The sequence below is a fragment of the Pseudophryne corroboree genome, chromosome 1 (assembly GCF_028390025.1).
Source record: "Pseudophryne corroboree isolate aPseCor3 chromosome 1, aPseCor3.hap2, whole genome shotgun sequence".
Taxonomy (NCBI): domain Eukaryota; kingdom Metazoa; phylum Chordata; class Amphibia; order Anura; family Myobatrachidae; genus Pseudophryne; species Pseudophryne corroboree.
In genome coordinates, this window is record NC_086444.1 from 984,880,551 (window position 1) to 984,894,211 (window position 13,661).

General features: G+C 38.4%; 1 protein-coding gene across 3 annotated transcripts in view; it reads left to right on the forward strand.

Moving 5' to 3' along the window:
- Positions 1-13,661, forward strand: part of LRBA (LPS responsive beige-like anchor protein) — a 1,108,277-nt gene that overhangs the window by 866,627 nt on the left and 227,989 nt on the right. For all 3 annotated transcript variants that reach the window (XM_063920568.1, XM_063920569.1, XM_063920570.1), the window contains 2 exons: positions 7,336-7,476; positions 12,771-12,890. In XM_063920568.1, the coding sequence (XP_063776638.1) occupies positions 7,336-7,476; positions 12,771-12,890 (261 nt within the window). The remainder of the gene's footprint in view (positions 1-7,335; positions 7,477-12,770; positions 12,891-13,661) is intronic.

Below are 13,661 nucleotides of genomic sequence, written 5' to 3' on the forward strand. Positions count from 1 at the left end.
GATCTTTCCTCTAAACTGTCAGGTGTGTACCTAGCTTGAGTGTTTTGGAATGTTTGTAAAAAAAAAAATCGATTTTTGTAGCCCATCAAATAGACCAGGGCTAGTCAACTGGCAGCTCTCCAGCTGTGGTGGAACTACACATTCCAGCATGCCCTGCTACCAGCTATTTGGGTATTCTAAAACTGGGACAGGGCATGCTGGGATGTGTAGTTCCACAGCAACTGGTGTGCTGCATGTAGAATTCCCATGCCACAAAGGATATCTTGTTTGTTGTTTTTTGTTGTATTGATAATCTATTTAAAAAAAAATAAAAAAAAAATATATATATATATATATATATATATATATATATTCCCTGAATGTAACAGTATTTGGAAAGCAAATGTTTTCTCTTTATTTTCCTATTGATGACATATTAAAATAAAATATTCCATACCTGTATTTAGAAAGTGAACCCTTTTTGTTTATTTAACTTAATTCACTTTCATGAATTCTGCAATATGTTCTTTGCCTGTTTTCTGCATTTGTGGAAAGATAGTTAATGAAATCCTGTGCAAATAGATGATCAGTGCAGCTAGATAATCTGTTTTTCTCAGTACATATCCCAATGTACCCAAAACATGAATTGTACTGAGAAAATAGGAAACCTAGATCTAAAGCGCTCCAATAATACCCAGTTTTACAAGTAGCACCCAAAAGGTGAACAATAAAGGGTTAATACCATAATCAGGTGTACCACAATGGTTTATAATGTTCTGACATCTATAGTGGTCTAAAGGTTCCTTAACAGGATCTGAAATAAACTGTGACCCCTTCACATGTATGTGAGCACCACAGCTCATAGAGGGGTACACCAGAAAAGATACAATAGTGCAAATTATCCTTTACAATCACACAGATTTAATCATACATCACACTTACAACAATATGTTGACAAATAAAAGTGCAGCTATAAATATCCCCCATAGGCATAGCAGCAACCAGTGGAGCGCTGCTCACAAGTACTCTCCGGCTACAATCATTACTGGTGATGACTCACTGAGCTGGATCCTGGTTTCCGGAGCCTGTTTCCACAGTACCCATATCCGTCAGAGGTTTCCAGGGCTTTGTGACCAGTTGCTACTGTTGCTATGAGGGATATTTATATGTGCACTTTTATTCAACATATTGTAAGTGTGAAATATGATTAAACCTGTGTGATTGTAAAGGATAACTTGTACTATTGTATGGTGTACCCCTCTATGAGCTGTGATACTCACATACATGTGAAGGGGTCACAGTTTATTTCAGATCCTGTTACGTAACCTTTGGACCACTATAGATGTCAGACCTTTGTCAACCATTGTGGTACACCTGAGTATGGTATTACAACCCTTTATTGTTCCCCTTTTGGGTGCTACTTGTAAAACTGGGTATTATTGGAGCGCTTTAGATCTATGTTTTCTGCATTTGCTATTTACTTGGTTGGTTTGATTTTTTTTTTGATTTTTTTTTCGTATATTTTTCATTCTGCGTTGTGGTGTTGTGTATTTGTTTGCTTTTATTGTTTGTGTCCATTTTAGATCATATGCAAAAGATGAATCCGGCATGTAGAAATACACTGATAAGTCCTGACATTCTGGTTTTAGTATCTGCATAATTTTGTTTACAGTTACTATTTATGAGTATATTTTTTCCCTGTAATGCAAATAAGGTCTGGCATGCCTGTCATCAACAATGTTACAGTTATTGCTAAAATTAAGCATGGTGGGATAGAATTGGAAGCAGGATGACAAAGGCTGGGGAATTTTTGTTATTTTTATTTTAATGACTGTTTCGAACAAAATACATCCTGCGTCACATTCATATACCCCTCACAGTATATGAGTGATATAATTTAAAAGGATGGGTGGGGAAAATAAATTCATTTTTAATTGGCTTGGAAATAGTGGTATCAGAGAGAAAACCATAAGTGGCCACACTGGCGATGTTCAAGGTGACCACTCGCAGCTAACTGGGTCTCCTCTTCCTCTAGAAAAACAGGTCATCACAGTGGGCAGGTGCCCACCTCCCTTTTGCTGTCCTAGGGGCAGTTGTACACTTTTTTTGTTTATGGGATGGTGGTTTCCCAGTTATCAACACTATGACAAAAATAAATCTATTTTGAAAGAAATGAGTACTGTACTTTTCCCCATTATGACCATTTATTCTACCTGGCATACCCATTTATGCCAACTCCTTGAAATGATAGCGGGAGCATAGCCAAGTTACAATGATGGACCCCTACTCTTTCAGTTCCCTTTCCAAACAGCAATTCCACTGATGCATATGCAGCAACAGGATACAGTTAATATATCGCAGAACACCATACCGATATTTACAATACTGATAACTAAACCCCGACACCCAAAATACCGACAGTAATATAACACAGGCAAACCAAATACCAAGAGTAACTAAATACTGACACACCATATACCGACAGAAGCTAAATACCAGCATTGCTGAATGTCGACTGCTGCAATACTGACAATATAATATACCGACACCCACTAAATACATGCAATACCAACAGATACCATATACAGAGAAACATGATACCGACAAACAAAATACTGGCAAACAACATACCGACACTAATGTAATACCGACAAAAATACAATACCGACAAATGAAATCCCAAATATAAAATCACAACAATCATAATTCCTCCAGACAAAACGCAGACACACTACATACCGACAGTTAAAATATCGACAAACGTAATACCAACATATTAAAATCCCGGCAGACATCAGTAATTCAAAATACCAGCCCCTGCAATACCGTCACTTGCAATACCGACAAGTATGCTATCCCAACAGCCAAAATACCGGCATGTTGAAATGCCGACAAACTATATACACAGTCGAAATACCAACGCTGAATATCCTGACAGTTAAAATACTGGCGCGTTGAGATTTCCACAAACCCCATTTCCAGTTAAAATACAGTCGCTGAGGATCCCGATAGCCAATATACTGGCACCCACAATGCAAGAGATTGGTTAAATCATCAGCCGTCCAGACACCATCATTTGCCAGCTCCTCTCTCTCACTAGGCTTTAGCGGCCACACTAGTGTTAATTTAAGGGTACGGCTGTGCACTGATCGGTTCCCAGCTCCCCTCCTGCCCTCTCTCCCTCCTTGGGCATCGTTTCCAGCTCCCTTCCTTCTCTGGGCACAGTTCTCACCTTCCCTCCCTCTCTCTATGTCCCTAGGCACAGTTACCAGCTCCCCTTCCTTCCTCCCTATGCTTTGCCGGCCACACTAGTGTTAACCGCAGCGGGTGTGACCACGGGGAGGGGCATCAATGTTTAGACGGTAGTGCTTGCTTCAGCATTTAGGGACAACCGTGTTAGACATGACGGATAGACAGTATGACATGGGGACCTAATAGGACATGGCGGCTCGATTTAACGGTGCGACTGTGCTGTGACCGGTACATAGCTTTACAGACATGAAGGATAGGCAGTGTAACACGGCAGATACTGTGACACTGATGGGTGGTGGTAGTGGGAAGGGGGGACAGGTCACAAATTATGGCGCCTGGGCTGCTGGTGATTTAAACAATCTTTTGCATTGTGGGTGCCGGTATTTTGCACTAACGGTATATTGGCTGTCAGAGTATTCGGCATATGTATTTTAACTGTGTATGGTTTGTCGGCATTTCAACATGCCAGTAATTTGGCTGTCTGTATTTTGACTTACTGATGAAAGCCGGTATTTCAGTTGTCGGTATTACTTTAGTGTAAGTATGCTGTTTGCCGGTAATTTGGCTGTCGGTATTTTGACATTGTCGGTATGGTAAATTGTCTGCATTCTAACTGTGTCAGTATAATGATCTGCCGGTATCCTGATTGTAGATATTTAATACATGTTGGTATATTTACCCTATCGGTATATCTATTGTCGGGTTTTTAAATACCGGTATATTGGCCATGTGGACATATTAAATGTAGGTCTTACAAACACATCAGGATTTTGCTGGCGGTATTATAATTGTCTGTAGTACAGGCGTCGGTAAACCATACCCAATGCGCAGCAACCTTTTACTGCCTTTCCTCTATCTTAGCAGTTTACGAAACCTTCCAACTTCATAGCTGCGGGAAAAAAATGTCCAAAGGCAGTAAGGTGAGACAAAAGCCGCAGTTCAGGATTGTCCTGCTTAATTTGGGACATTTAGGAGGCATGAGATAACTGAAAATCATCTTTAACTGCCAGGAACATATTCTATTTTACAGCAGTGAAAGGTATTTCAGATCACATAATTACTAAATAATGGCACCACACTTGTGGCCTGTGCACACACCTTATGTCCTAGCATACAAGCTTCCAATGCAGGGGAGTGTAGACACTGTATTTGCCTCTAGCTAGCCTTCCACTTTTACTGCAGTTTTTGTACATTTTTGTAAAATAAAAGGTATTGTTTTGTATATGGCATATGACAGGTACATAATTAAAATAAGTAGATAGTAGCCTATTAGAAGAGATATACAGATTTTTAAAAAACTCAGCATTACTATTATTGTGTAGAATGTAAGTCTCTTTTCCTAGCGTATTTACAGTGTGCTGCGGGAATTGGTTTGCTTTTTCTCGTCTAGATTAACCCTTCCCTTACATGCACCTGTGATGGGCTAAATAATTGTTTTGAGCAATCTTCACTCTGTATATCACTCCTCTATGAGGCATGTGTGAGGTCAGTAGCTGGATATGCTGATCCTTGTAGTGGCATTTTTTAATAGGATCTTGGGGTAAGTTAGCTTTCAATTTAGAAATGCATAAAATATGTCCCAATAATGCTTTTATTATTACAGTGTAGTTTAGGACTACCAGAGGAAAGACGCCTTGCTGTAGTTGCTTGACTTATCATTTGTTTGCATGTAGGATGTATGTCTCTTTTGCTGGTTCATTATGGTGTGCTGGGGGAATCTGGTTTTTTTTTTTTCTTGCCTGTTAGAGTACTGCTTGGATCTAAAGATAATTTAAATATACAAATTGGTAACAGCACTTCTTTTCTGGAAATAAAGTATTTTTTTTTAATTCATAAAGGTTACATAGTGTTCCTCTCACCTTGGTTTTGATTTGCAAACAATCATTTATTTCCTCATTTAAATCTACAATAGGTTTAATTATTGATTGCAAATTTGGTAAATCATGTCGAATATGATAGTAATGTAAGTACAAAACCTATGTAATGCCATTTTAAAAGTCAAAATGAAATCTGTATAAGATACTAAAAGATAACACACAGCATAGATAGACCCTATCTATAAAAGATATGAGAGAATCTCATTTGTTCCACCTGAAAATACAGGTTGGTGAGCCAGCTGCACCCTGTAATATTTACCTGGAACTGTTCCCCAAGAGGAGCCATTATTAAACTATCACTTCACAACACATTTCAGCCATTTACTGTAATGAAATAAAACCTTTAATTGAATTTCATATATGCGATTGTCAATTAATTGTATCGCAGACCACAAGTTTCTCTGATTTTTGTTTCTCTAATTAAACAAAAAAGTTTAATTAAGCAGTCTAAAATATTTATAATGTGGCTTGCTTCCATGCACGGTACTGGAGCTTAGTAAACTGCTTTTATGGTATATTAAAACATAGCCTATAGCAGTTGTCAGGAAAATATAGGCCAGCACAGTAAAATGTATTAGCCCAATATATTGTCTCCCTTTTATTATGAGGAAGCTATGATGTACAGCTCTGTCACTGCAAATCTATTGTTCAAGGGTTTGCACTATTTTCTCTGCTCTGCCATTAATTTATAGCGGTAAACAATATGTAGCCCTCCAACTGCAGCAAAGCAGAATCTTTTAATGAGGTGGATGTTATTACCACAATAAATCAGTGCATTCATGTTATGTATAATTCAAACTGTGTATTCCCACTGTAAGTTCTCTGAGTAAGCTGATAGTGTGTCATTGTCAGAGCACTCCTATACCTCTTTATATTTATTCTTTTCTCCCTTTATTTGGAGACTGGATTCAATATTTTTTTTATTTTATTTTTTGCTATTCTTTATTCAGTTGCAAATGAGAGTTGAAGAATGTTCTAGCCAGTATGAGAAACGGAACTGTAACAATTACATTTGGAATCAATAGTGCAGGTTCTGTGGCGGCATCGATCTGAGCATGCTGCTGTGTTCACTAGAGGCAACAAAATCAGGCCTAATTGGTTTTAGTGGTATCTCCAAGAAACATAATTCTATAACCATTGATTAGAGGTGGGTGCGTAGTTCAAGAGCTTGGAAGCTCACAGTCATTTGTTAAAATGCTGTGGGGAGAATTGCATTTCAGTGTTTATTCTGTTTCCCATTAACTCCCTGCTGTGCAGACTGTATGTTGCAGCATGTATCCTGTAACTAATCCATGTGCAGAACTACCATTTACCAGCATTGGGTTACACAGAACAGATCTGTGATTGTGGAGAAGTGTTCCACCCAATATAGCTACCAGTTTATTAACCAAGACTCGGTTATGTATTGTATGACTGCTTATTGGTATATACAAAATATGTGTAATGTTGTCATGTATGTCCATTAGAACATATAGAATGTCATTTCTGTGTGAGCCACTTCATACCTTTTTCAATTTGGTGGTTGATACAATTGCTTGTATATTAAACACTTGATGAAAACTATTTAAGCTATAAAGGTAAAAACAAAACTATTAAAAAGAAAAATGTTTCTTCCCTAACGACCTCCCTGTCATACGTAGACAGCGTAACACTTCGTGTGTGACATCAGTGCGCTTTATATGTGTATCACAAACTCTAATTTGTGAATTTTATGCAGAATGACCGATGCCACAACCCTCCCCATATTATACAATCTGCATATTTGTGTACTGAAACCAGGTCCCGTCAGAGCTCTTACTAAATTTGTGTGCAATTACGAGGGAAAAGCTGGAACAAAACTGTAGATCTTGGTCCTTGTATCTATATCAAGCCTTGTATACACAAATTTGGTAATCCAGGGGGATTAAATGTGTGTGTACAGTATATCTTTGTTGTGTTTTTTTTTTTTGTATTGATGTATATCCTATTAAGGGTAATCATTTATTCTGAATCACTTTGTCTGCACTCATTCCATGTGTGGATCTATAATTTGCGCTCCCACCAGGGATTAATTATGTTTCTGAGTGCTAGTTTTGTCATTTCTTTGTCACTATACATATCACTAGGATCCTTATAGTTAGGCCTTCTCTTTTTATAGTACTTTCAAGATAAAACAATAGCGTTATTCCTGCTTATACATATATATATATATATACATCAGTAACACTATTGTGTTTCTCCCTTCCAGCCTGTTGGAGCATTGAATCCCAAACGAGCAGCCTTCTTCACAGAGCGCTATGAAACCTGGGAGGACGATCAAGTTCCAAAGTTTCACTATGGCACCCACTACTCTACTGCAAGCTTTGTACTCAGCTGGCTTCTACGACTTGTAAGTCCTTTCTCACATTGCATTCACTAACCGATAAAGCCAGGAACCAATTAAAACAATTCGGTCCATGATTGTGTGTTTAAATTCAACCACTAAAAGTCTAGGAAGGTCATTTAACTCGTATATGAGATGCAATAAATTATGATTAATTGTAACTCCTCACATATGTAGGGTTATGAATAAGTGGTCTGGAGTTGGACCAGGGAAATTGAGGAACCATATGTAGTCCTAATAATAATCTCCACAAACCTCTTATGGGGCACAATATGTCTGTTTAGAGTGCTGAGCTCCTCTACAAGAACACCTATGTTTACACCAAACCACATAGCTTTATGACGCAAGATGGTGTTTGTGGATTAATAGAAGTATGCACCAGTCTATAAGGGGAATTCCTTGTAAAGTACAGAGTAAGTGAGTAAGTTGAATGTGACAGATTTCCCTCCTACCAGTTGCACTTTGGTAGACGAGTACATTGGTGGGTGAACTTTGCACAGTATAAAACTAAACTTCCAGGGCATAAAAGGGCTGTAGGTAACAAAGCCAATCCTTATGTCTGGTCACTCTCATAATTTGTTTAAACCATATCTCAACCGGATCTCAAAGCGACATCTTATTGACTCTCAGATATCACATGTTTTGGATAACCAATAAAAAAATCCAGATTAATCTGAACACACGTTAATTTTGATGTTAAGAACCAAGTAAAACCGAACCTCCACATCTCTAGTTTAAATCAATGAAAGTGATCTGGGGAGGTTAGACTATTAGTGTGACTCTTACAAGTTTTGTGCAGTGCTCAGCTTTAGACTTTTCCACCCCTCTGAACAGATGAGCACATTTCCAGCTTGATGAGAGTGCACCTCGGTGTGTACAGGGCGGACTATGTAGACGCACATGTGCAAAGTGAGAGCATCACAGAAACATAGAATTTGGCGGCAGATAAGAACCATATGGCCCTTCCAGTCTGCCCTTTAGCGTTACGGTATTAGGGTAATGTATTAGAGTTATGGGTTAGAGTATTCATTTAAGTTTACTAGATTGGGTTAGGATATAAGGATTGTTTTAGTTAGGGTATTAGGGTTAGTTTGGGGGGTGGGGTCAGGGTATTAGGGATAGGGATATTAGGGTTGATTTATCAGTTTGGGATAAGGTGTATGGGTAAAAGTATTAGGTTAGTGGTTTACGTAGAAAAATAGAATTTGATAGCAGATGAGAACCATATGGCCCATCCAGTCTGCCCATTAGAATTTAGTTGATTGGGTGGGCTGGGATTGAAATGCCGGTGGTGGGAATACTGGATAATAATCCCTATAGGGAAGGTAAGTATACTTACCTTTCTCCAATGACCCCCTAATCCTCCCTTCTAGCAGCCTAAACCTAACTCTCTCACCCCCCTGCTACCGAAACCTGATCCTCCCCGACGGTGCCTAAACCTACCCCCCCCCCCTTTCCCACAGCCTAAACCTAACCCCCCCCCGTCCTTCCCACAGCCTTAACATAACCCCCCTCCTCCCTGCAGCCTGACCCTAACCCTCCTTGGGAGTGCCTAAATCTATCTGCCCCCCTACTTGAAGCCTAAACCTAACTCCCCACCCCAGGCATCAGTCCTAACCTTAACTCCACCACTCCGACCTCATCTACCCCCCCACCCCCCACCACCACCACCACCCTTGGTTTACCACTTTGGCGGCTCGGTGGATGCTCGTTCAGGATTCCGGTGCCAGGCTGATGACCCTATTGGGGATGCTGGTGTCAGCATTCTGAGTAGTATCGGGACTCCAGCGTCTGTTTTCTGACCAGATCCGGATTGGGTTAGGGTATTTGGTGTAGGATATTAGGGCTGGTTTAGTGATTTGGGTTGGGGTACTAGGGTTAGTTTTGGAGATTGGGTTAGGGTATTAGGGATAGGGTATTAAAGTTAGTGTAGGGAGGCTGGGTTAAGGGTTTTGGGTATTAGGGGTGGTTTAGTGTTTTGGGTTAAGCTATTAGGTGTAGGGGTTATGGTTAGGCCAGGGGTTAGGGTTTTTGATGCCTCCTCACTCCCATAATTTGTTTAAGCCATAAAAGCAACTAAACTGAGCAGTATTTTAGAAAAACTGAAATGTTTAAATCCATGAAAGTGATTGGGGGAGTGACAGTGTGACACTTACACTTTTGCGCAGTACTCAGCTTCAGACTTTTCTACCCCTCTGCACACCTAGGTACATTTCCAGCTTGATGGGTGTAAGTGTTCACCTCATCATAGGTACATGGGGGACCACGTGGAGTCACAGGTTCAAAGTAGGAGCGTCTTGTGCTGTACATTGTGCATGCTTTCTAAATACCTCTTTAAATCTTCAGTTAATGCCATGTAACGTGTGTATGTATGTGATATATGATTTGCTGTCTTTTTGGCCAGGATGGATATGTTGATATTTTCCCATTAAAGTTAAACTTGACCTCTCTCTGTCACTGACCTTTAGTAAATGTACGCCTATAGGCAATGACATCTTTCCACACTGTCTTTTTAATGTTAGAAATAGTCCTAGCTCTGCCCAGCAATATTCATATGCCACAAACGTATTGAAATCTAGAGCTTACTATCATCCACTGTAAATGTGGCATGGTAAGTCAGTGCAGTATCTGATTTAGCTGCTGTGGGGCGCAGGACATTAGTGCAATTTGCCTGATAGATAAATAAATGTTCTTGTGTAACACTGGAGTTTCAATATGTGCCCACAAAACACTGGTCAGTGTATTTCTCTCTTGTGTTCATTGAGGGTTCTGTACATGGGTACCTTATCTGCACTCATGTTCCTTCTCTGGGTGTGTTTTTGGTAACTACAGTATTGTAGGATTCCTATAATACTGAGTGATTAGTCAAAATGGAAAAAAATGACAATTACTTGATTTTCTTGATTTGACGTGGAAATTTGCAGTGGCACCAATAGACCAGATTACTGCCGTAGAATGTAGCATTTGTGGGGAGCGCTCAATGCAATCTTCTGCAGCTTAATGCACCACAGATTGACAGAACAAAGACGCATGGAAACAGTCCTACCTTAAAGTTTTAAAGTCTATCTATATCTATCAAGTAAGATTGCATACGTGGGGGGGGGGGGGGGGGGTGGAGGAATCAGTTACTGGGCTTCATTCAGTGATGATATTTGTTACACTTCTACGTTGAATAAGCATTGCACCTAAGAGAGAGCATTTTCTTGCAGTCTTTGTTTCACTACAGACTTTGCTTAAATTACTCATTTGCATTCTTGTCTGTAACCAGAGTAATTTATCTGTCGCTAATAATGTTAAGCAGCCATATTAAGGATCCTGTGTAATGCGTTGGTGTTTGGTGGATTAATCAGGAATTGCGTTTATTGATAGCATGTTGGTTTACAATAGTCTATGTTTCTGTAAACCTAAGCGGTAATTCATCTAGTAGAAAGTAATTTCTTTGGGAGAGCATTAGCAGCATACCATTAATTAAAGCTTGTTAGAATGGTACAAGCAGACATAAATCCTTGATATAATTTATGGTGCCTTGCTAATTTTAGGCAATTATCTACTAATATGGGCTTAAGTGTTCTTTAACTAAGAGGAGGCTTTTAAATCCTTTAAGCATTTCTCCTAATCATAAATTCCATGTGAAGAAAAATCAAAGGTAGTTTTATGCATGTAAACTAAATAAATGTCACAACAAAGAAGATTCCTGTTATTGGTTCATGTTAACCATTAAAATAAATTTTTCCGCAAATATCCATGCTCCTGGGGTCACTTATTTTTTAATTTAGCCTCAATTTGTTTATTAGTCATGGTATTCAATACTTTGTATATACCCTACCTGTCATTAGATTTAGAGAAATAAAAACATTTACTAAAAATGTACTAATTTTAATCTGAGGCTTATTTTTAAGTAGCAATCATTTAAAAGGAAAAAAAAACAACCTGGTTTTGACTTTTAAATGATTGCTACTTTAAAAATATGGGCAGACTCACCCGAATGTACTCTAAAATTAAATTGTGGAATAAATAAGGAAAGAAATCTTATAATCCTTTTGTTTTACAACATTTTATCAACATTTTTGACTCCTAAAGTAACCACCTTTTGCTGATAATATCCACAAAACACATTCATGCCATCATTCTTCCGCCACCATGCTGGATTTGTGGTGTCACAGAGGTTTATTTACTAAGCGGCGGCATAAGTCCAAAATGTAGAATTGCAATGGGGTGTTTTGCTATTAAAAGCATTCCCTTTAAAATTTTGGGCTTAAAAGTGCCAGAAAATGGTAGTTTTGACAAGCTGTGGCTTGGTAAATATTCCCCACACATTGAGAACAATCCTTTCCTCTATGCGATGGTATCTAAAATCCCTGTGATAAACCAAAGAATTCAAATACTGATTAATAGGTCCTTTTACCAGCCTTCAGTAGACCGACGGTGGTGCTTTATGGCCCAGGCAAGCCTCTTTTTCATTGCTAGAACAGCTGTAAGTTCTTATCTCATTACTTGTTCCTTTTTTATTTTTTAGCTTTTGCTAGCCTAAACTTTTTTTTTTTTTTTTTAGCCTCTATCAATTTATCACTTAATTAAGGTTAAAAATAATTTGTAGTAATCAAGGTGATTATCTGAATCTGAGCAGAAGATCAAATCATTTACTCATTATTTGGCGCATGTAAGAATGGCTCCATTCCATGTTTTTCAGTCTTACTATTTATATATCTCTGGGTAACTTTCTTATGCACCTTGATCTGTTCTGGTGTTAAATCTCTAATATTTCATTCATTCTCATATGACCAAATACAGATTATTTTAGTCGTTGCTGTATTTTACAGTCTGTAGTCGCATTTGACTATAAGATATAAATTATGATAGCTATAAATGTTTGCGTTTTTGGCAGCAGAGAGGCAATAGTGACATCCACCATAGCTCAGTATTTAGTTATACATGCCAGAGAGTAGAGACGGATCTTGAGTTCTGTAAGAAATCTTATATAGTGAAATACTTGTATGCAAAGCTTATCATTTAGTAATATGTGCGTAATGTGGTGTAATAATTTGAAATAATATCTGTAGTTGTAGCTAGAGTTAGGGTGACTTTACATGTTATTGTGTCATGTCCATTATAAGAAACATAAAGACATTTTAAAACACTCTAGTGTAATTGTATTTATAATTGTTATGTGTCACTAATAAGAATAGAATTGATCATGTTTTTTTTATGCAGCTGTTGAAGTACTGCTGATTGTGACAGGAAATCCTTTACATTGTATATTATATGACACCTCCCGTTATCCCTTTTTTTTCTTTTCTTAGGAACCTTTTACAACCTTTTTCCTAAATTTCCAAGGTGGAAAATTTGACCATGCAGACAGAGCGTTTTCTTCCGTCTCAAGAGCATGGCGTAACTCGCAGAGAGACACCTCAGATATCAAAGTAAGATTGTTGGTCTTTGTTCATTTCATACCATTCAGAGAGGTTTCTGGATCAAAATATTTTTATTTTATTTTTCACAGTATACCATTACTAAATGTAAGCAAATGGTAGAAATGGAATTGGACTGGGATTTTACAGTCTGGCACAAATGAAAGTGTTTGTGCTTTTTAAAACTGCCTATCTCTTGTAAAGGGATCACATGTGCACTTAATATGACATGACTATCTGTAACACTACACAGTAATGGTTTCAAGTCATGCCATAGCAGCCTCTTATGGTACATAACTGATGCTAGCTATGTTTTAAAAGTTATAACTCAGATTTTCTTGTCCATATGCATATTTCCATCTATAATACACATATGTTTTTTCTTAGTGGTTCAGTTATCCAAATTATAATACTGCCGCAATGCAGCTAAATTTCCACTTCATTCTGCACTGGCTATGTGCCACTGACTGTGACCATATACTGTAGAAGCTGTGCAGCACCTTCATCACATTAAATGACCTAGAACACTAGAGCCTCTGAGGGTTCTATCCTTGAGCAGTAATGGTCCCCATAGGTCAGAAAGCCCGATTACTGATATGCCAGCATCGCCTACCGTGTTTGCTGATCGGCGGCCAGCGATTATCAGTGATCTGTTGATAAATGAGGAAAATTAAATTGCCCGATTTGCCGATTTTGACCATTTTTGGTCAGAATCTGGATTTTGAACATGTTTAATATTACCAATTTCTTGACCTGGCCGTCATGTATCAGGACATTGCCCCA